We start from the raw sequence: 25,783 nt of genomic DNA, 5'->3' as shown, positions 1-25,783 counted from the left end.
TCCCTCTAGTCTTACACTGCTAAATTAGGGACGGCTAGCGCAGAGAGTCCTCGAGTAGCTTTGTGCGAAATTCAAACAAAACAAAAAACAGATCATTTTCTGTATATGACCAAGAACAATAAAATGTTATCGCTTGATCATCTGTTGTATTGTATATTAAATATATTGCTTTGCTTTGATGCGAAATAAAGCTTAATAATGTTTTAGATTTTAATATGTTTCTTTTCAATATTGCTAATTTGACCGAAAACTTTTATTAATTTTTGGAAGATAGCTCTCGAGTAGCTTTGTGCGAAATTCAAAACAAACAAACACTTTTAATTAAGAAGTACATATTTATGTGAGCTTAATTCTCTTCCTCTAGCGATCGGTAGAACATTATCTGTACTGACATAAGAGTGATAGAAATGATTAGGATTTATGTAAACACGTACTGATTAGAATGTTTCATAAAAATATCGTATCTTTATGCACGACGTACTTAGATTATTTAGATTGTAGCATAACGGTAATTATGAAGCTTTACAGGTGCTTTTACTGTAATGTTTATGATTTGAATCGTAATGTAACCTGGGGTTCGTGAGCTACGTTTAAAATTACATTAATGAAATACTTTTATCTAAAACTATTAGTCTCTATTTAACGACAGTAGACAAAGTAAATTTCTGTACCACATTTCTATATTAATACAATTACGTATAATCATTTATTAGGTTGGATTTGAAGCGAGTTTCATGTTTTGTGTTCAGTTTTCCACCATGTAGTCTGAAGAAAGGAAACAAAAACTTTCATTCGAGAAATACAACCTATTTTTATTTCCATACATATTTCCTTCCAAAGGAGATGGTGTGAATTTACTATATCATTTCTAAATACATGGATTTGTCCATTTCATAAATTTCCGAAACTGCACAATGTGGGCCATATAATTTGAATCTGAGCATATGTTAGAATATAATTAATGAGTTTATGAAAATACTTTTCAAATATTTCTAAGAATGTTTTATTTTCGTACAAACAACCTTTCTGTATTATAATAATTTCTGTTTTACCAGCGTATTGCAAACCCTTCGTTTAAATCAGAGAAATGTGGTAAAAAAACAAATCGCATGCATAATGTGAAAACAATTTAGAAATAGGTTGGTTTTCACCTCATAATTAAAATGCTCGTGATTTCTTCACTTTGGTTAAGTTGCATAAACACAATTTTCATTAGTTTAATGATACTAGTTGATCAACTGTTGTTCTCTGAGTCCGTTCTGCTCTTCAGCTAGGGGAAGTTCTCTATCTATTTGAGCCGATCACTACAACAAATAACCAAAATATGCTTTTAGCTACGTACAGAAGAACCTTACCGGACAGAATATATTGGTCTGTGATTTGTTCCGCAGACTTAGTCGATAATCTGGAAACTCATGGAAATTTAGTTTGTACAGCTTTACACAGAAATAGTGCACGCATTTCTTGTAGGATTATTGGCTATTGGTAATCACCATAAGTTGTAGGTATATGGGTTATAGAGAACTCAATAAAATTTCTTGAGTTCTTCACAAATTGTCCAGATGTCCTACACTTATTTGTGTCTTTGGGCCTTGCGAAAGTACATATTATTCTCGAACAAGGGAACTCTACATCTGGATAAGAAAAATAACATTAATTTTGAGGTGGTAACTATCTACGTAGAAATTTATTTCTCGATAATAAAATTTCTCGTTACACTTTGTTTTCTTATGTTCCCAAAATGGGCCCCTTATGGCCAGGTAGGTTAAGACGTTTGACTCGTAATCTGAGGATCGCGGATTCGAATCCCCATTGCACAAAACACGCTCGCCATTTCAGGCGTGGGGGTGTTATAATATGACAGTCAATCCGACTATTCATTGGTAAAAGAGTAGCTCAAGAGTTAGCGGTGGGTGATGATGACTAGCTACCTTCCTCTAGTTTTACACTGCTAAACCAAAGACGGTTAGCGCAGATAGCTCTTGAGTAGCTTTGCGCGAAATTCAAAAACAAACAAATGTTCCTAAAACACCAATAATTATGAAGTACCCTCTGTGTTTAATGTCACGAAAATAAATTGTATCCAGATTTATTATTTTTAGGTTCCAACGCGCTCTAGTGGAAATTGAATATCCTTATAAAGTGAGTCGAGTATTGGACGGATTAGTAGATAGTCTGTTTGCTTGTAAAAGCGGAAAAACGTACGTAAAAAACTGGATTTGTTATTTAGTGTTTTAATATCTCTATATTTATAACTAATGAATTGTCAAAGAAAATACATACAAAAAACGAACATTCTTATGAAACTGTTATGACTTATATTATAATAAACATTTAAATATAAGATGAAATTGAAAGAGAAACTAAGACTTTTGTTTGTTTGTTTTGGTATTTCGCACAAAGCTACTCGAGGGCTATCTGTGCTAGCCGTCCCTAATTTAGCAGTGTAAGACTAGAGGGAAGGCAGCTAGTCATCACCACCCACCGCCAACTCTTGGGCTACTCTTTTACCAACGAAAAGTGGGATTGACCGTACATTATAACGCCCCCTCGGCTGGGAGGGCGAGCATGTTGGACGCGATTCGGGCGCGAACCCGCGACCCTCAGATTACGAAGCGCACGCCTTAACGCGCTAGGCCATGCCAGGCCCCGTTATTCAGAGGTATAGAGATCATAGAAGTATTTTGTTGAAGTTATTTGCTGATTATAAAGATCAGTTCATTTCAAGTTACAGCATTTTTAGCAAGAAAAATATTTTGAAAATACTTTTTTACGGTGAAAGCTGTAAACATGTAGTAAAATAAAATATGAAAGAATGTTACTATTTGATACAAGAATTCCATGGGTTTTGACATATATCAAAACAGTTAATCAACAGTCTATTGTTATTGGTTATGCTTAACACCAAGGTATTTGTATGTGAAGATATAAAAACACAGTTAAGTGAAAAAGCTTATTCTGACACATTTACGTATAACAGCGAACTCTTCAATACAAGGGATCCCATGAAATCAAAACTCTTCATAGATCTTGTCAGTTAAAGCAGGGTTAGTGAGTCTAACTTTAAAGAAAATCAAAACAAAGTGGAGTAGTATTTCATTACAACGTGGCATATAATTACTTTTTTATAATATAGTGACGGACCGAAGGAAAGGCAGCTAAACAACACCAACTACACCTCATCTCAGAAGAATTAAACTGTCACTCTACTAACGCACTCACTGACCCAGAGAACACGATTTATATTTATTTGATGAAAACGGAACTCGTTCCGTTCTGTGCTCTAGGAACTGTTAATGTTAAAATTTAGATACTAATTAACATCTATAATAATAATATAATCAGATAGACACTTACTATTAATAACAGAAACATGAATGGACATGTTGATAAATATATAACGGTGTTATTAATACCAGGAACAATGAGAGCTCATTAGAAATATAAAAAATAATCAGTTTTTTTCTTTATTCACTAGATCTTCCTACCACATCTGTATTTTAGTGTAAAAAATAGCCTACACATATAACAACGTTTGTTGTCCTCTTGACTGCTCTTACACGTGTCTATTCATCGTACAACAACTCCGAGCATCTTGAAAATTTAAACATATGAACCAAATGTTCCGTTTCATTAATATGAATACTATGGACTTAGAACACTATTATCAGGAGTTCGATTATCTTCGGCGGACTCAGTAGATAGCCCGTTATGGCTTTGTTATAAGAAAAAGTACACCCACTAGGTGTATTAAAACGACGAATTTTACAACAGCTGTAGTATCATACAATCAACAGTTTTTATTATGATCTGTTTATTGCTGGCAATAAGAAAGAAAACGTGTTTACTGTACGACGTCCAGAAAAAAATCGGGTGTGACAAGAAACGTAAATCCGATAACAACAATCTCAGTTTTAACAAGAGAATCTTTAACTCCAGAACTTATTAGTTCATGGAATATACACTGAATCATTAAAGCTTCTCTTACAAATCCTAACACTTGTTTACCTGTATGTCATAATCACCTGTTTAACGAAATATTTAATCCAATTCTCTAGAACAAGTGCATCCTAGCAATAACGATGTCATATAGCTTTGATAGTTAAAACAAGTATTTATAGTATTAAGTAACCAATTAGGTCGTACTGTTGTTTGAAGTTCAACGCAAAGCTAAACAATGGGCTGTCCCCGTTCTACCCACAACGGGTATCGAAACCCAGTTTTTTAGCGTTATAATTCCGCAGACAAAAGGCTGTGTCGCAGGGAGAGGGTATGGTTAAACTGATACTTAATAAAAACAATTGTCATATGTGTATTCTAGAACAGAAAGCGTTTAAAAAAGGGTTCATCTGGACAAAGTAATTCTTGATATATTTCACCGTAACTCAGAATGAAAATATTTTTATTTTTATTTTAAACAAAATAAAATTAAAGTCTGTATTCTTTTTCTTGTTCAGGAAGCCATTACGTTTATTTAGTGCAATTCGTCTAGTTAATGAAATTTTTAAAATAGCTTAAATATATTTTCTCAATATGTTTGTTTGTTTGTTTTTGAATTTCGCGCAAAGATCTCGAGCGTTATCTGAGCTAGCCGTCCCTAATTTAGTAGTGTAAGACAAGAAGAAAGACAGCTTATCATCACCACCCACCGCCAACTCTTGGACTACTCTTTTACCAATGAATAGTTGATTGACTGTCACATTATAACGCCCCTACGGCTGAAAGGGCGAGAATGTTTGGTGCGACCGAGATTCGAACCCACAACCCTCGGATTACGAGTCGAATGCCTTAACCCATCTGGCCATGCAGGGCCCTCTCAGTACGTAAATTACTACAGCAAAATATCATACAACCAGAATAAAGCTGAATAGATACTTGTATTATAAGGATAAACCTAAAGTAGGATATAAGAGGTCGTTTGTGTGCTACAACCATAGATCCAAGACAAAATAACCAAAAAACAATGAACGGAAATGTGAAAACTAAAGAAGAAGAATACGTTAATAACAACTAAATAACTTTTATTTAAAAATGTTAGCAGCGACAGTCTGTTCTAATTAAATGGTATAAAATAGTCTTTGTACATACACCAAAATATCATACAGATAAAACCATAACCACATACTGCCAAAATTTAGCATGATACACTTAGACAGTTTGCTTCTTTTAGAATGTCGCGCAAATGTACACGAGTGTAATCGACAATTGAATTTTCGAGAATCATTACCTAATGTAACGCGAGGAGAGAAAATCGATTATTATTGTTTGTTTGCTACAGTTAGTATATCGGAAGCTATAAATAAGACAAACGCTTGTTATTCGAAAACTAGAGATACTTGACACGAAACGTTTATAGATTTCGAACTTTACAAACTTGGGCCCGGTATGGCCAGGTGGGTTAGGCACTCAACTCGAAATCCGTGGATTCGAATCCCCGTCACACCAAATATGTTTACACTTTCAGCCTTGGGACCGTTAGAAGTGACAAATAATCCCACTATTTGTTGGTAAAAGAGTAGCCCAAGAGTTGGCGAAGCGTTGTGATGACTAGCTACCTTCCCTCTATTGCTGTTTACAAGAGAAAGATAGTGAGAGAAAGTGAAATCACAATCACAATAATCGAACTCATATCTCATAAATATGACGGTAAAATATTAACCCAAGAGTTGACGGTGGGTTGTAATAACTAGCTGCCTTCTCTTTAGTCTTACTCTGCTACATTAAAGAAGACTAGTGCAGTTAGTCCTTGAGTAGCTTTGCCCGAAACTCAAAATAAACTTTAGTGAATGAACTCTTGGTGTTAGTATTACCCCGAGGACATTACATGTTTTCGTCGGTAAAAAAAAATAAACATGCGAGTAAAGCGGCTAGCTTTTTCCCTTCAAGAAAAGTGTACCCGTGATGATTATACATAAGTATATATTTGTGTTAAGAAAGAAAATTGTGTATACCAAACTTCTTGGTAATTATAATAAATTTGAAACATATAGACACTCAGTTGGCTTCCAAACTAAAATATTTCAGGATTTCTAAATTTTAATACATAACACAACAACTAAGAGACCGAGATAAATTATAATACGTAACAATAAATGATGACGACATACTAAAGCAAACTAAACAAATCTCTTAAAAAGTGTGATAAGAAAATATTGTATTAGCTTTTTTTTTACATTATAATGCAAGTTATTAAAAACATTAATTAATTATTATAATAGCAAGTTTAGATATATTTTAGCTTGACACAAATGCAATATGATGCAAAGGATTTTTAAAAGGTTCTAAGAACGAAATAATAACTCCTATTTTATGAAATAAGGGATTAATGAATACGCTCACAAGTAATACTGTAAAAGAGCAATATGTTTAAGTACCACTGAAACATCAATATTGTGAATGTTATTAATAATAAAGCTCATAAATTCTATATCTCAAATCACAGGAACAACAGCGTGAGAAACTAATGACAAAACATTATCGTTAACTTGCGGAGTTTGGTTAATGACAAAATCTACTTGCATACATAATATTGTCCAATATCTACATATAACATGTCCCGCCCAGACTGTTCTTCAGAATTTATGCTCTCAATAACCAGTAATAAAAAGTGTCTACGTGACGTCATACGGACGTCAGTCTTGCATTCCCCACTACATGAGTTCTCTATAAAAGCGGCCAGCCTAGCATATCTGGTAGTCAATCAAAAGCAATGAACGAGTCCCATCAGCAGTTTGAAGTACCTACCTGGCAGAATAGTGGAACTTTCAGCTGAGTCCCTGCATCACTCTAGAGGTAAATTCACATCTCTTTACTCATATGTTCTATCAAATCAGTACTTCAGTAACAACGCGTTATAATCAACAGTTGAAAATATACAATGTCTTTTTTCTTATTTGAAATATTTAAAATGGATGAGAAAGTGTTATACCTTTAAAAAACGTAATATTACATAGAAAAAAGAAACTAAATTACATATGAATTTTGTATCGGTGTATTTGTAATCATTTATGAATGAAATATAGTTTCATAATATTTATTATAGTTAGAGTAACTTTCACATTTTAATGTGTATGTGTAAATATGCTTTCTAGGTTTTAAGTTTAGGAGCTACTAACAAAGTACAACAGAACGTCTGTTGTACTATCTATGACAGACGAGATTAATGTCTTAGATTTAAGGAACACGCACTATCAGTGAGCAATAAATAATTGTCAGAAAAATTGAAAAATATAACCCAATTTTTTTTAACCTTTGGGTGTATATAGAGTTATATGTTTTAACAGAATGTAACGCTTATTACCAGATCAATTGTTTGACTAATACGTCATTTGAACGATTCGTAGTTAGCTACTAGTTGCCTTTCATTGGAGTCAACGACATTCAAGAGAGACTTAACTTACAACTATTCTATTACACAATATTATCTCAAGATTTGTTGGCGGATGGTGTTCACTTTTTGTCTTGCTTTTAGACTGTTGGTGTAACTATGGATTGATATCACATTTCTGTAACTTTGCCCTAAATTCTAAGACAAATAATGTACAGAATATTACATGACCGTTAGAGTCACATAGTCTTTGATATAGAGGCAACAAAGCCCATTACATTAACTGCGAGGATCTTAACTTCACAGACTACCAGTCATACTAGACTGTAATTTTGTTTATCGTGTTGTTGTTTCAATAGGGTTGATTGGTTGTGATGATAAAATAAGGAGGCATATCAAAAATTGTTGGAAGTTTACGTTGATAAAACTATAAATCCTAGTGATGTTGACAGGTAGTCTTATTTGGGTTGATATCATAGAAAGAGGGCAGACTCACTAGGAAACAAACAGTTATGTTTAATAGCGGCTTTTGTATTTTTACTTAAGGTGGGTGTTTGTAGTTTGATAATCACAACTTTAGATAAAGTTTGGATAGGTTGTACGTTGATGTAATTCCACATAAAAAACAAGTTCAATATTAATATAAACATGGACATTTCCACTTAATGAAATATATATCTAAACAGCATGTCCCCATCCAGTTTTTCTACTATATGCAGACCTAATCAAAATTGGTTATTATGTGATATACTTTATATTATCCCGTTATTAACATGTGCTACACGTCCTTTTATCTTTGATGAACACTATGGTCAAGGTATCAGTAATCACTGGTTTCATTGTAATGTTTCTCCTGATGCCAGTCTTGTCGATAGCCCTGTCGGCTTTCTTGCCTCAAGATCGATAAGTTATCGAATATTCTCATTATTTTGAAGTATAAGTCTCTTATACATACACCTTAAATTAGTGTTATACTTTACTCTTACTCCAGTTATACTATAGGATGATATATCTGATTGTACATACATACTTTATGTCTTACGCACGAAAGGGTTAAATTATTAACAACAATCCCATTGAACCGAGGAGGTATTTCATTACACAACATACTTAGAGTAAACTGTGTAAGTTAGAATTACTTTAGATTTAATCACTAGATTTTGAAGACAGCACTCCGGTAAGTTAAGTTATCTTTTCTTGATATTACTTTAGGTTATTACCTTCTATAACCTTTTTAACATACTTGGCTTAGAATTCGTATTTCGCATTCAACTAACGTACGTTTATAATTACAACTATATATAATCCTATTCGGTTTACAGTTACTAAGTAGTAAAAGAGTAATGGTTAATGATTGCATCAATATTTTCAACTACTGTAAAAATGACGCTATTCAATTTAAATGTCAAAATAACACTTGAGTAGTTGCAGGTGAGAAAACCCGTTCTTAACATTACCTCATTTTAGTATCTCCAACTGAGAGGTGTAATTTTAAAAGGATTTGCTAATATCAAATAGAATCCAAACCAATTACTATTGCTTTAAAAGGGAAAACTGCTTATTCCAGGTCTCTTGGAATAAGAGTTTCTGTCGTTAACTGCATATTGTACATTGTAAATAGAAGCTAAGTGCTTCAGTCATTTATATTGTTACGTACAGACAGAAAACGTCTCTCAATTGAAGAAATGAGAAGTAGATGGGTGTGATGTAACAGTATTTGGATTTTATTTTTGTAATATTATTGTTCATCAGGTCACTTAGAGCTTTTCGTAATATTATTGTTCATCAGGTCACTTAGAGCCTCGAACTGCAGTAAAAATGTAGTTTTATGTATAGCTGAAAACCACAACATCAATATCTCAGGATGGTGTTGTACAGATATAAGGATTTTTAATTTTTGTAAACTCACTTTTAATTGGCCCGGCATGGGTAAGCGTGTTAAGGCTTGCGACTCGTAATCTGTGCGTCGCGGGTTCGCATCCCCGTCGCGCCAAACATGCTCGCCCTTTCAGCTGTTGGAGTGTTATAATGTGACGATCAATCCTACTATTCGTTGGCAAAAGAGTAACCCAAGAGTTGGTGGTGGATGGTGATGACTAGCTGCCTTCCCTCTAGTCTTACACTGCTAAATTAGGGACGGCTAGCGCAGATAGTCCTCGAGTAGCTTTGTGCGAAATTCAAACAAAACAAAAAACAGATCATTTTCTGTATATGACCAAGAACAATAAAATGTTATCGCTTGATCATCTGTTGTATTGTATATTAAATATATTGCTTTGCTTTGATGCGAAATAAAGCTTAATAATGTTTTAGATTTTAATATGTTTCTTTTCAATATTGCTAATTTGACCGAAAACTTTTATTAATTTTTGGAAGATAGCCCTCGAGTAGCTTTGTGCGAAATTCAAAACAAACAAACACTTTTAATTAAGAAGTACATATTTATGTGAGCTTAATTCTCTTCCTCTAGCGATCGGTAGAACATTATCTGTACTGACATAAGAGTGATAAAAATGATTAGGATTTATGTAAACACGTACTGATTAGAATGTTTCATAAAAATATCGTATCTTTATGCACGACGTACTTAGATTATTTAGATTGTAGCATAACGGTAATTATGAAGCTTTACAGGTGCTTTTACTGTAGTGTTTATGATTTGAATCGTAATGTAACCTGGGGTTCGTGAGCTACGTTTAAAATTACATTAATGAAATACTTTTATCTAAAACTATTAGTCTCTATTTAACGACAGTAGACAAAGTAAATTTCTGTATCACATTTCTATATTAATACAATTACGTATAATCATTTATTAGGTTGGATTTGAAGCGAGTTTCATGTTTTGTGTTCAGTTTTCCACCATGTAGCCTGAAGAAAGGAAACAAAAACTTTCATTCGAGAAATACAACCTATTTTTATTTCCATACATATTTCCTTCCAAAGGAGATGGTGTGAATTTACTATATCATTTCTAAATACATGGATTTGTCCATTTCATAAATTTCCGAAACTGCACAATGTGGGCCATATAATTTGAATCTGAGCATATGTTAGAATATAATTAATGAGTTTATGAAAATACTTTTCAAATATTTCTAAGAATGTTTTTATTTTCGTACAAACAACCTTTCTGTATTATAATAATTTCTGTTTTACCAGCGTATTGCAAACCCTTCGTTTAAATCAGAGAAATGTGGTAAAAAAACAAATCGCATGCATAATGTGAAAACAATTTAGAAATAGGTTGGTTTTCACCTCATAATTAAAATGCTCGTGATTTCTTCACTTTGGTTAAGTTGCATAAACACAATTTTCATTAGTTTAATGATACTAGTTGATCAACTGTTGTTCTCTGAGTCCATTCCGCTCTTCAGCTAGTGGAATTTCTCTGTCTATTTGAGCCGATCACTACAACAAATAACCAAAATATGCTTTTAGCTACGTACAGAAGAACCTTACCGGACAGAATATATTGGTCTGTGATTTGTTCCGCAGACTTAGTCGATAATCTGGAAACTTATGGAAATTTAGTTTGTACAGCTTTACACAGAAATAGTGCACGCATTACTTGTAGGATTATTGGCTATTGGTAATCACCATAAGTTGTAGGTATATGGGTTATAGAGAACTCAATAAAATTTCTTGAGTTCTTCACAAATTGTCCAGATATCCTACACTTATTTATGTCTTTGGGCCTTGCGAAAGTACATATTATTCTCGAACAAGGGAACTCTACATCTGGATAAGGGAAATAAGATTAATTTTGAGGTGGTAACTATCTACGTAGAAACTTATTTCTCGATAATAAAATTTCTCGTTACACTTTGTTTCCTTATGTTCCCAAAATGGGCCCCTTATGGCCAGGTAGGTTAAGACGTTTGACTCGTAATCTGAGGATCGCGGATTCGAATCCCCATTGCACAAAACACGCTCGCCATTTCAGGCGTGGGGGTGTTATAATATGACAGTCAATCCGATTATTCATTGGTAAAAGAGTAGCTCAAGAGTTAGCGGTGGGTGATGATGACTAGCTACCTTCCCTCTAGTTTTACACTGCTAAACCAAGGACGGTTAGCGCAGATAGCTCTTGAGTAGCTTTGCGCGAAATTCAAAAACAAACAAATGTTCCTAAAACACCAATAATTATGAAGTATCTTCTGTGTTTAATGTCACGAAAATAAATTGTATCCAGATTTATTCTTCAATAAAAAGTTGAATGTGCGCAAAATGTACCTTTAACTATCCCTGTGAAGTTGTTCTGTTTCACACTATTGTCTAAATTATTTTTAGTTTCCAACGCGCTCTAGTGGAAATTGAATATCCTTATAAAGTGAGTCGAGTATTGGACGGAATAGTAGATAGTCTGTTTGCTTCTAAAAGCGGAAAAACGTATGTAAAAAACTGGATTTGTTATTTAGTGTTTTAATATCTCTATATTTACAACTAATGAATTGCCAGAGAAAATACATACAAAAACGAACATCCTTATGAAACTGTTATGACTTATATTATTAATAAACATTTAAATATACGATAAAATTGAAAGAGAAAGGAAGACTTTTGTTTGTTTTCGAATTTCGCACAAAGCTACTCGAGGGATATCTGCGCTAGCCGTCCCTAATTTAGCAGTGTAAGACTAGAGGGAAGGCAGCTAGTCATCACCCCCCACCGCCAACTCTTGGGCTACTCTTTTACCAACGAATAGTGGGATTGACTGGAACATTATAACGCCCCCTGGGAGGGCGAGCATGTTTGGCGCGACGCGGATGCGAACCCGCGACCCTCAGATTACGAGTCGCACGCACGCCTTAACGCGCCTGGCCATGCCGGGCCGAAAGGAAGACAACTGTAAACAAATGCTAAATATTTCTCTGAAGTATCAAAGCAGCTTTCAGATCGAAGACTTTTTCAGGACAGGAAATGTTTTTCTTTTACAATACAGTTTAATAAAGAAATATTACTTCGGATGTACAAAATATTTTCCTTTTACATGCAAATTGATTTAAGAAATCTTTGACTGAAAGGTAATGAACTGCAAACATCACACAGTAAATTCCCTATTTATCTGTAATACTGTTTTATTGAACAGTTTTTTTATGAAATGTGTATTTTTCTCTTATAGCAAAGCCACATTGAGCTATCTGCTGAGTCCAACGAGGGGAATCGAGCCCCTGATGTGTTGTTAAATAAACAATACAACATGTTTTGATTATCTTTTATTCCGATATTATTTAGTGAGAAGCGAGGACTGGACTTAGGATTGTCCCGTGAATTTTCTGGAAGCCAAGCTGCTAAACATCTCATGGGATTAGCTGCTGCCAATTTCGCTGGTGGACCTGGTAGGCGGCGTCGCGACGTAAGCAACGAAGAATGAATGATAGAATTTGAGCTATTGTTAAATACCAAGTCTTAAACAGAATTTTAAAAAATCGCATTTTAAGTGGATGTTCCACATTATAAATGTAATATAGTGTACTTGTAAAAATAAAGTACTTTCTGCACAAAATACGGTTTTCTTTCTTTATTAATTTTTTTGACAGCATCTTTTGTGGTAGATCATATAAGACGTTTATTTTAAGGGTAACAAATATCTGGATACATTTATTTAGTTATTGTTTTTCATTTAGTTTCTCTATTACTCGGTGATCTAAATCTTATATTTGTTTAAATACGAAGCTTTGTTTTATTTTAATTAATTATTTACTCACTACTCACAACAAGTAACGATATTTTTTTTATTTTATGACACAAGTTTTTAATTCTACTGCTATTTAAACTTTTGGTATTGCTTTTCTAATTGGTATAAACTATCATAATGTAAATTACTAACCAAAGTACACATAAGCTTGAATGCTTTAATATTAACTATTTGGTTCTAAATTCGATTATGAAATACGGCGCAGTATTTCGGCTACAAGAGCTGTATTTACTTACTATGAGAATTGTTGTTGAAGTGTTAGACGTGCAGGTAATTGCAAGCACGCTGTTTATTGAACTGTTAGAAATTGAAGTTTGATTAATTTATTATATGGAAAATAAGATTTGAGTAAAATTGTGTGTACAGATTACTTAATTGCCCTATTACGCACTGGACCTACTAAATTTGTCACAACTGATATGGGGAAGTCCAGGAAAAGGAGAGAAAAATTTAAAGAAAATGTTCAACCTTAATAAAATGTGGTTGTTTATAGATTATTCGAACTTATATTTTAATATTATTTCAGTAAATCATCTGCCTTTTCTTCTTTTGTATTTAGAACATAGAGAATCGACATTCATGACTCTTACTTAAAAATAGTAATTAATTTCAAACCAGTAGCCAGGTACATATGATATGATATGGGTATCATTGATGGATTGTATATGATTATATTACATTCTCTATGGCATCATGCAGAAAATTAAAAAATATGAAACTTAATTACATCAAGGTTTTCTTCCTACATGTCTAAGAATTATGAGAAGAAATATGCAACATTGTTAAAAAAGACTAGAATGTAGTTTTACATTTTCAACCTGTTCTTAGTTAAATAATATTCTCACATGTATAATAGATAAAGTATCAAAAGTTAATGAATTTAAGGTTTATAACACTGTTTATGCGTGTGTATGATTTTGCATTGGATCAAGGAACAACAAAATATTCTACAAAAATATAAATTATCTGAGGCGGTGTTTGTAAAACATTTGTAAAGAGCGTTTAAAAATATACATTAGAATAATATTAAACTAACACCTTAGGTGAAATTAAAATATTAATTAAATATTGGGGAACCTATACAAATTGAAAAAAGAAAACATTGTGATGAACAGGGATGTTGGTTCAGCTTCATAAGAAACGAAGTACTTGGTATTTGTTTCAGAAGTTTTCACAGAGTTAGGTAATTTAATGCTGTGTGTATATAAATAAATTGTTTAAAGCTATGAATTTTTATTACAGAAAGTGTGTAAATATAAATATATTCACATGAAAGAATATTGTTAGGGCCCGGCAAGGCTACGTGGTTAAGACACTCCACACGTAATTTCAGAACTGCAGGTTCGAATCCCTGTCACACCAAACATCCTCGCTCTTTTAGATAGGGGGCATTATAATGTTACGTTCAATTCCACTATTCGTTGGTAAAAGAGTATCCCAAGAGTTGAGGTTGAGTTGTGATGCCCAGCTGTCTTCCCTCCATTCCTACACTGCTAAATTAGAGGTGGATAGCGCACATAGCCCTCGAGTAGTTTTGAACGAAATTCAAACCAAAGTATTGTCAGTTGTATATTTATGAAACAATATCGCATGTTTTGGGTGGATTTTCACCCGAATTGCTATGAATGGCCAGAGCAGTAGTATAAACCAATTTCCATTTTGTGGTTTTTTTATGGGCTACTTTTTGACAATTACCTCACTTCTTATTAACGGATGTTCACTAAACTTTGTATGAACTTTCACGGGTCCGTGAAATCTTTTATTTCTTCCTTTCTTAATTTATTCTACCGGTTTCGTTACTTCAAATATCATTCTTCAGGAAATAGTTTTACTGAGAATCTACAACAAATAACATACAAATTCCGTTTTCAACTAAAAATTAAAACTATGTTATGAAGTTCATGAAAAGATTAATTACAAAAGATAAAAAATAAGTAAAGTTTAAAATAAAGGTGAATCTTAAGTAAAAGGTAAATCAGATTTATTCCTTTTCAACAAATAAGCCTCTAATTACAGTTAATTTGTGAAAAATTACGGCCCGGCATGGCAAAATGTGTTAAGGCGTTAGACTCGTAATTCGAGGGTCGCGTGTTCGAATCCCGGTCGCACCAAAAACATGCTCGCCCTTCCAGCCGTGGGGGCGTTATAATGTGACGGTAAATTCCACTATTCGTTAGTAAAAAGAGTAGCCCAAGAGTTAGCGGTGGGTGGTGATGACTAGCTGCCTTCCCTCTAGTCTTACACTGCTAAATTAGGGACGGCTGGCGCAGATAGCCCTTGAGTAGCTTTGTGCGAAATTCCAAAACAAATAAATTGTGAAAAAAATATATTATATTATTTTGCTGAAAACAAGTGAAGGATGATTTATAATTAAAAGAGCGAAAATCGATCAAAATCTTTGATGTTTCAACTTGATATTTCCAAAATGCATGATAATGATGAAGCAATTTTATAACGAGATGACGTATAAAAATTTAAGCAATTTCATTGGGTTACGAAGAAATCGGAGGTTTAAACAAATTGAAAACTTTGATAACAAAACACCTTTTTTGACGAATTTAAAATGATTTTGTTCTGAAAAAGGAAGAGATTATTAGAAAAACTTCAAGAACTGGGTACTTTTATGTACTTCCTCAAATACATAAATCAAACGAGGTTAATAACTTATTGTTCGAATTAAAAACGAAATATATTAATATTATAAACCTATAGATATTTCAGAAAGCTCGATTGTGGGTAGAAACTAAAAATATTATATAACATTAAATCACGTTTTAGAGATATTATGAAAATATTTTTATTTCATATTCCTATAGTTATTAAAATAATTTTGAATTTGTTTAGAAATTGCCAAGAAATTAAAGATTTCTAGAATAGTTCTATTATCCCAGGTGTCATCCCAGTTGCTCTTCTTTGAATTGACTATTAATTGAATGATTATTTCTTAAAGAAGAAACTTCAAAACTGTACACGGTACAGTAAGTAATACCTTACAAGTGATCTACACAGAAAAACAATAAAATTCATTTTCTTTTTTTCAATATTTCTACCCAATATGCTTCTTAAAATCGTATTAAATAGCTACAATTCAGCTTAAGATATTCCTAAATCACACCATCAAGATCTTTATCTTCAACCACATTATTTAATGATTTCCCATTTAAATTGTAAAAAAAAATATTCGAATTGTGAAAACCTGTATGCATCATCTTATCTTTTGTATAGTTAAACACCATCTATGATATTTGAGCTCAATGTATCAAATAATATAAGTGTCCCTGAAAGTCTACAGTATCAATGATATAGTTAGCCAAGCAAAACATCTTTATATCATCTGCATACTTCACTATTTTGTTAGTCATTCCAAAGTCAATATCATTGATATCAATCACAAGCAGCAGAGGATCCAGCACAGAGATCTGAGGTACATCATTGTTACTGTGATACAGTTAGATCTAACTATATATTACTACTATTTGTCTTTTACTCTCAAAAAATGTCGGAAAATTTGATAAACAAGACTTTCCATAGTGAACCACGGTGGTTCTTTGACACTATATCAAACTGCTTTATGAGCATCTTCAACCACATTATTTAAACTACAGGTGGAAGATTAACTGACATATAATTTTTTGAACAATTTTATCACCTTCATTAAACATTGAAAAAACATTAACCAACCTTCAATATTCTAATACTCTTCCACTACTCATTAATATATATAAAATATTAGCTCGTGCATAACAAAAAAGGTTTCCTTTAATTTATGACTGTGTCTGAAAAAAGTTAGTGTATCTAAGTCAACAGATATCATTATTCAAAGTGAGAGAAATAAATTTTGCTTTTTTTATAAATTTTACTACTCTAGTATAGCACCGAAACTTGATATTATACTGTTATAATAGTCGCTCTGTGATGTATTTTACTGGCAGCTTCAATGTGGTGTGAGGAATAAATAGTCATAGTGTCATAGAAATAACTTATTATTAGAACATTTAGTTAAAATAACAAATTTTGATACTTTACCTTTTAATTAACACTACTATATTCATTAAATTGTAATATTTGAATACATCCTGTTATTTTAAAGTATTTTATTGAGGTTTTAATACAAGACTGGTTGGTCTCCCATCAATGGTGCAACAGTAGGTAAAACGCTAGAAATCAAGTTTCGATAACCGGCGTGAATACGACACAAATAACCAAATGTTCAGCCTTAAACTTAATTACAAACACAGAAAATACACTAATCTACGTGAAAAAAATGATTTCGTGTTTATTAAAAATATTCATTATATAACGAATGGTGAAAAATTTAAATACTTGTTTGGCCAGAACGTATGCTATATGTTATCTGCAGATTAAGGTTTTGAAGCAACGAAATACTTAATATTTGGTTAATAAGTCTAGATGGTACCAGAGGAGTATAAATCTGTCTAGATATACAAATAATCGAACTTTATCTACGTTTCTGAATTTGGTGGCGTAAAAATCGAAATATCTAGTATTTGTACAGCTGGTCTGCAGTTTTAATAAATTTTATTGTTCAATTATTTTAATGTTATACACTTGTACGCAGTTTTTTATTTCAATGTGCAAATGTATATAAAAATTAAAGGCTGGTTTTAATATAAGAAAATAAATTTTTAAACTATGAATAGGAAATCTTAGACGTTTCTAAAGCTTTAAAATCCCAACACGTATATATATATATCAACAAATATATATATATATATAAACAAACACTGGTTAATCATACTTTATTCCCAATTTCATTAAGTATTAATTTTTAATTTTACTAACAATTCATTTTTACTTTATACACGGTCTGGATTATATGTTTGCACACTTAAAAATATATGTATTTAATTTAAACTAATTATGTTTAGTTCAAAATCAAAATTTGTATATTTTCTATTTACTGATTCTTTAAATGTATTCACCTGGAATATTTATATATTTCAAACATTAAAAGACAATGGATTCACATCGAACATCAGTATTTTAACGAACTAATTATATAACTTTAGTTGTTCAAGAAACAAGAAAAAGAACTTAAAGAGTTATCAGAGAACAACTAGTTAGCTATGTACATATGTCAGTTCAAAATTAGTTCGCTCCTAATAAAATCTCTGTAATATATTCAGTTCCAGACCAGACAGTTCACTCAGTATTTTTGTGAGTTTATAAAACGTTTTTATATAAATCCTTATTTGTAGTAACTATTGGTAATGATCGTTATTATATATTGTTTATATATTAAAATATATTTCTTTAAAATAAAAAATTGTGTGTACCAATCCCGTTGTCAAATATCAAAAATTTGATACATATCGAAATTTACTTAACTTCTAAATAAGAATTTACATTTTAACTCACTTTCAGGCTGTTTGAAATTGTAGTATGAAACACAATAATAACAAACGGAACGTACATGATAAAAACTTCTGGTTTGATATATTTTTAAACTTGGAAGATTTTGAATAAAACTTTACGAACTTTCAAGCTAGTTAACTTCTATAAATCAGTCTTACTTCAGGAGTGCCTATCTCCTCTAATTGTTTTGTGATCAATTTCTTAATATTTATAAGAAAAGCTGATAAATCTTCACATTTTTTAAGATATATTTGATAGTCACTGAATATTTATATCACAGAAACATGTAAAATAATCTCTAACAGCAATTAGATGTCAACTGTCTGACATCAAGTACCTACTTTAAACACTCTTATGGTTGTTTTAACCTCTTATTAATAAAGAAAAAGAACCAACATGATAAAGAATTCTGATTTCATGTATTTCGGAACTTCGAAGATTTAGAATGAAGCATAAATTGTTTAAAATTCTGAAGATAATATATTTTTTAAAAAAGGAAATTAAGTTAATTAAAAATAGACAACATTTTAAACACAACCAATAGCATAATTGTTATTAAGTTAAACAAACAAAACGCTTTCCAACTAAACTTCAATTCTAAGTTTAATTCTACTATTTAACTTTAGCCTAATTACTACTAAGCAATACTAAATGTTTCAAAGCATGTACAAATATACCATTTTGATATGAAATCTCTTTGAATACATGAAACTGTGGACTTTAATTCAGTAAAAGGAATATAAAATGATACGACACAACCAATAAGAACCAGTATCGCAATAACAGTGTACATTTTACATTTAAAGGAATGTGTTAAAGGGTATAAATTGTAGAGTGAGGGTACATGTAAAACGAGAGAAAAATTAAAATGTGAATTTCAAAATTAGAAACAGCTACACGTGTTGAAACCTACAACAACTGGTTATCAGTCAAACCCCTTATACCATATACGTACAGTGTAAACAGTGCCTAAAGATAGTTAATATACCTAATATAATAAATATTACTATTGAACATTAATAAAAGAATAATCCATAGGTCAGTTATCGTTAGTTACCACGTCGTATAATGTCAAACAGATATAATGTAATATCAATAAATTGTCGTTACAATGTTTATTTACTGTAGTAATTTTTAAAACCATCGAATATAAGTGACACTACAGTACTTATTAAATTTAATATATCAACATGTATTATTCTTTAAAAGTATTATATTATAAGACCGGCTTACATCAAGAAACGTTTTTCAGTTTAATACAAATTCCTTATTCTCCAATTAGATATAGAACATGTATATATCTTTAAGATAAATTTGTAGTTGCTTCTAGTTTTGCATAAAACTACACAAATGTGTAGTCTGCGGGAAATCAAACCTTAAATTTTAGCACTTAAAACATCTCAAACTTACCGCTTAGTTATTCAGTTTTTTGTTGACTTTATTTACTGATTATAAATAATAGTTTTGTTTTTAAATTTCAGCATTTGTAAGAAGGAAAAATAGTTTTAAAATATCAATTTTTAGGTTAAAGCTGTAAACATGTAATAAAATAACAAAATATGAGAAACTTTTACTATTCAATAGAAGAATTTTATCGAATAGTATTTGTGTGTGAAGATATAAAAACAAAAGTAAGGGGAAAAGCTTATTCTGACACATTTAAGTATGACAAGGAACACTTCAATACACAGGTTCCCATTAAATCAAGACTCTTCATTGGTCTTGTCAGTTAAGGAATGATTAGTAAGTCTAACTTTAAAAAAAAACAAATAGCAAAATGCAGTAGTTTTTCATTATAACGTGGCATATAATTATTTTTTTATAATATAGTGACAGACTGAAGGAAAGGCACCTAAACAACACCAACTCTTCTCAGACCGAACAGAAGAATTAAACGGTCACTCTACTAACGCACTCACTACCCCACAGAACATGATTTATATTTATTTGAGGAAAACGAAACTCGAACACGGAACCTAACCTCCACAGACAAGTACGATAACAACAAGTCATTCTGAGCTCTAGGTACTGTTAATGTCAAAGTTTAAGTACTAATTAACATGTATAATAATGATATAATCACTTGGACGTTTACTATTAATAACCAAGGCATGAATGGACATGTTGATAAATATATAACTGTGTTATTCATAGTAAATATAAAAATATGTCTTTTTATTATCTATACCTAATTTTTGGAAATATTTTTGCATACATTCTGTACCATGAAATTACAAATAGTCTGACATTCACGATATTCATTCCCCTCTTTGTAGCAGTATGAGTTTTTATTAGACGAGGAGCGATGAGAGCTCATTAGAAATATAACAAATAATAAATATTTTCTTTATTCACTAGATCCTCTTAACCCATATGTATTTTAATGTAAAGAATATCCTACCTATATAACAACGTTTATTCTCCTCTTGCATACTCTTACACGTGTCTATTCAGCGGATAACAACCCAGAGCATTTCGAAAATTTAAAGATATAAACTGAATGTTCCGTTTCATTAATATGAATATTAGAGGTAAGTCTACGGACGTACAACGCAAAAATCACGAGTTCGATTCCCTTCGGTGGACTGAGCAGAGAGTTCGTTGTTGCTTTGTTATCAGAAAAAAAACATACATACTCTATGATTGTTAAAACGACAAATTGTAGAAGAGTTGGAGTATAATAGAACAACAATTTTAGTTCACATCTGTTTATTGTTGGCTACAAGAAGGAAAACGTGTTTACTGTATGACGTCCAGAAAAACCTGGTGTGACAAGAAACGTAAATCCGATAACAGCAATCTTACTTTTAAATAGAGAATCCATAACTCCAGGAGTATAGACTGAATCTAACACTTGTTTACCTCTATGTCATAACCACCTGTTTAAGGGAAAATTTAATCCGATTCTCTAGAACAAGTGCATCCTAGCAATAAGGGTGTCGTATAGCTTTGATAGTTAGAACAAGTATTTATAGTATTAAGTAACCAATTAGACCTGTTGTTTGAAGTTCAACATAAAGGAAAACAATGGGCTGCTCCGTTCTACACACAACGGGTATCGAAAACCAGTTTTTAGCTTTATAGCATTAAAGTGTCTTCTACTCACCAAGGTGCACTATGTAAATAATGAAAAATCTACTACTGCCATGAAATTACCAATTTTGTGTTAAACCTTTAACAAGAAACGAATTTATTTTATGAGAAACAGATATAAATGCACATTTTTCATCATAATTTAAAAAAATATAGGATTTCTATGCCAAGAAAGCAGTTTGTATGTAGCAAAATTCTAATGAGTATTTATGGGTAACGAAATATTTTTTGTAGCTTTAAATTAAGCATAAAGCTACACAACGGGTATCGAAACCCAGTTTTTGCGTTGTAAGTCCACAACTATTCCGCTGTGCCATTGGTGGGCTACTAAATAGTTGCGGTGTTATACTGAATGATTAAAATGTATTTGTTTTATTAAAATTCCCTCACTTAATATTCGACCGAGGTGGCTTGTGTTGATTTCTTAGGGTGAGTAACTTACAACAAAAAACAAAAATGTGAAACAAAACAAAGATTACGTTAATACAATAAAATAACTTTTATTCGAGAAATGTTACAGTCGTTTCCATTAAATGCTATGGAAGAGTCATTGTCCATACGCCATGGCATCATACACATGAAACCATAACCACATAGTGCGAAATTTAGCATGATACACTGAGACAGTTTGCTTGTTTCAGAGTTTCGCTCAAACGAACGCGAGTGTTATCGCCAGTTGAATTTTAGAGAATTTTGCCCAATGTAACACGGGGGAAAACAAGATATAATTGTTTCTTTTTTGCAAATAGTATATCGGAAGCTATAATTAAGACACACGCTTGTTAATCGAAAATCGAGAGACACTTGACATGAAACGTTTACAGACTTCGAACTTTACAAATTTGTTCTCGGCATGGCCAGGTGGGTAGGGCACACAATTCGTAATCCGCGGGTTCGAATCGTCATCACGCCAAACATGTTCGCCCTTTCAGCCTTGGGACCGTTAGAAGTGACAAATAATCCCACTATTTGTTGGTAAAAGAGTAGCCCTTCCCTCTATTGCTGTTTACAAGAGAAAGATAGTGAGAGAAAGTGAAATCACAACCACAATAATCGAACTCATACCTCATAAATATGAGGGTCAAATATTAACCCACGAGTTGACGGTGGGTGGTAATAATAAGGTACCTTCTCTTTAGTCTTACTCTGCTAAATTATAAAAGGCGAGCGCAGTCAGTCCTTGAGTAGCTTTGCGCGAAATTCAAAAAAAAAAAAAAACTCAGACAATTTACTCTTGGCGTTAGTATTTGCCTGAGGACATTAGATGATTTCGTTGCTAAATAAATTTGCAAATGAAGAGGCCAGCTTTTTCTCGTGAAGAGAAGTGTACCCGTGTTGACTGTACATAACTATACATTTGTGTTGAGAAGGTAAATTTTGTATTTTTTTGGCAATTATAATAAATTTGAAACATATAGACTATCAGTTATCTTCAAAAGTAAAATATTTCAAGTTATCTCAAATTGTGATACATAACACAATATTACCAGTGTGTGTTTTCTTGCAGCAAAGCCACATCAGGTTATCTGCTGAGCCCACTGAGGGGAATCGAACCCTTGATTTGAGCGTTGTAAATCCATATACATGCCGCTGTACTAGCGAGGACCATAACACAACAACTAAGATACTTCACCGAGATAAATTAGAATAATATGTAACAATAGGAACTTATTCTAAATGATGACGAAATACTAAAGCAAACTAAACAAATCACTTAAGAAGAGCGACAAAAAATATTTCATTCATTTTTTTATATTATAATCCATGTTATTAAACACATTAATTCATTATTGTAAGAGCATGTTTAGATATATTTTAACTTGACGCAAATGCGATATCTTATGTTTCATACGTCGAATTTTTATAAGGTTCTAAAAACAAAATAATAATTCCTATTTTATGAAATAAGCGATTGAAGAATACGCTAACGAGTAATATTGTAAGAGAACAATATATTTAAGAACCAATATTATCAATATTGTGAATATTGTTAATTATAACGCTCATAAATTCTACATTTCAAACCACAGGAACAACAGCATGAGAAACTAACGGTAAAACATCATTGTTAACATTCGAAGTTTAGTTAATGACAAGATAAATCTACTTCTATACATGATATTGTCCGACATCTACACATAACATCTCCGCCCAGATTATTCTTCAGACCTTATGCTCTCCATAACCAGTAATAAAAGTGTCCAGGTGACATCATACAAAAGTCAATCTTGCATTTCCACTATTTGAGTTCACTATAAAAGCAGCTAACCTATCATATCTGGTAGTCAGTCAACAGCACTGAACGAGTCCCACCAGCAATTTCAATCTACCTGGCTAAACAGTAGAAGTTTCAGTTGTCTCTGCATCACTCTAGAGGTGAATTCACATCTCTTTACATAAATACACTATCAAATCAGTACTTCAGTAAGAACGTGTTATAATCAACAGTTGAAAACATACATGGTTTGTTTTGAATTTTTAAAATGGATGGGAAAGTGTTATACCTTTAAGAACGTAATATTCTATAGAAAAAATAAACTAAAATCTATACTAATTTCGTGTCGGTTTAATGTAATCATTCATGAATGTCATATAGTTTCATAATATTTGACTAATACTTTTTATGTAGTTAGAGTAACTTTCACATTTTAATCTGTATGTGTAAATATGCTTTTTAGGTTTTTAGGTTTAGGAGATTCCAATTAAATTACAAAAAAACCTCTGTTGTACTATCTATGACAAAAGCAGTAAGCAATAAATAATTTTCTGAAAAACTGAAAAATACAACCCAATTTTTTTAACCTCGTATGTATGTAGAGTTATATCACGTAACGCAATGTGACGTTAATTACCAGATGAATCGTTTGACTAATACGTCAATTGAATGATCAGTAGTTAGCTGCTATTTGTTTTTCAATGGAGTAAATGGCATGCAAGAGTGACGTAACTTACAACGATTCTACTAGATAATATTATCTCAAGATTTGTTAGCGGACCCTCTTCACTTGTTGTTTAGCTTTTAAACTGTTAGTGTAACTATGGATTGATATCTATTTTGTGTAAATTTCCGCGACATTTTAAGACAAATAATGTGCAAAATATTACATGGCCATTAGTGTCACATATGTCTTCACACAGGTTACAAAGCCTTTTACATTAAGTTCCTGGATCTTAACTTCAGAGACTATCAGTCTTACCACACTGTAATTTTGTTTTAAGTGTTGTTGTTTTAATAAGGTTGTTTGGTTGTGGTAATAAAAGAAAAAGGCAGTTCAAAGGTGGTTGCAACTTTACGTTAATAAAATGATAAATCCGAGTAATGTTTTTCAGGTAGACCTATTTTCGTTCATAGCGTAGAAAGAAAGCAGACTCACTGGGAAACAAATTCTTGTATTTAATAGGGCCTTTTGTGTTTTTACTTAAGTTGCTTGTTTGAAATTTTATAATCACAATAAGTTTAGGTACGTTGTACGTGTTTGTAATTACAATATCAATATATAAAGGACAACCATAACTACAGAATAACACTTCTCGCAACATTACAATTTTGTTACCTTACCTTCCTGAAATGAAACATTTCCGTTTGATGAAGTTTACGTTTAAACAGTGTCCTCCATATCTTGTGTAGTTTTTTGTTACCCTAGTTTCTCTACTATATGCAGACTTAATCAAATTTGTCATAATATCATATACATTATATTATCCCGTTATTAACTTGTACTTCTTGACCTTTATTGTTATACAGACACTGTGGTCAAAATATCATTAATCGTTGTCTTCATTATCATGTTTCTCCTGATGACAATCCTGACGGTCGACTTGTCGACCTCTTTGTCTCTGTATAGGTAGGTTACGGAATATTCTCATTATTTTGTAGGATAACTCTGTTATACATATACCTTAAATTAGTGTTATATCTGGTGATACATATACACATAATTTATATATCCCATGAGCGAAAGTTTCAATTATTAATAACAATCTTATTGAACCGAGAAGATATTTCTTTATGCAACAAACTTATATTAAGTTCCGGTAACATTAGAATTATTTTCAATTTAATCACTAGATTCTAAAGACAGAACTCCTATCAGTTAAATTATCTTTCCTTCATACCACTTTAGTTTATTACTTTCTACAGCCTTGCTATCATGTTTGCCTTCGAATTCGTATTCCGCATTCAGCTAAGGAACGTGAATAACGATAGCTATATGTACTCCTATCCGGTTAAAAGTGACTAAGTAGTCACATCTAAATATGACGCTATTCAATTTAAATACCAAAAT

At 32.0% G+C, this 25,783-nt stretch overlaps 1 protein-coding gene across 1 annotated transcript in view; it reads left to right on the top strand.

The window, feature by feature from the left end:
• LOC143244982 (diuretic hormone class 2-like) overlaps window positions 1–12,829 on the top strand; it is a 33,734-nt gene extending 20,905 nt beyond the window's left edge. Inside the window, exon 4 of the mRNA XM_076490757.1 lies at window positions 12,566–12,829. Within this exon, the coding sequence (XP_076346872.1) occupies window positions 12,566–12,704 (139 nt within the window). The 3' untranslated portion in view covers window positions 12,705–12,829. The remainder of the gene's footprint in view (window positions 1–12,565) is intronic.
• The last annotated feature ends 12,954 nt before the right edge of the window (window positions 12,830–25,783 follow it).

This window comes from Tachypleus tridentatus, chromosome 1 (assembly GCF_004210375.1).
Source record: "Tachypleus tridentatus isolate NWPU-2018 chromosome 1, ASM421037v1, whole genome shotgun sequence".
In the NCBI taxonomy this organism is placed as follows: Eukaryota; Metazoa; Arthropoda; class Merostomata; order Xiphosura; family Limulidae; genus Tachypleus; species Tachypleus tridentatus.
The sequence above is the reverse complement of the archived record's forward strand: the minus strand, read 5'-3'. Positions and strand labels throughout refer to the sequence as shown.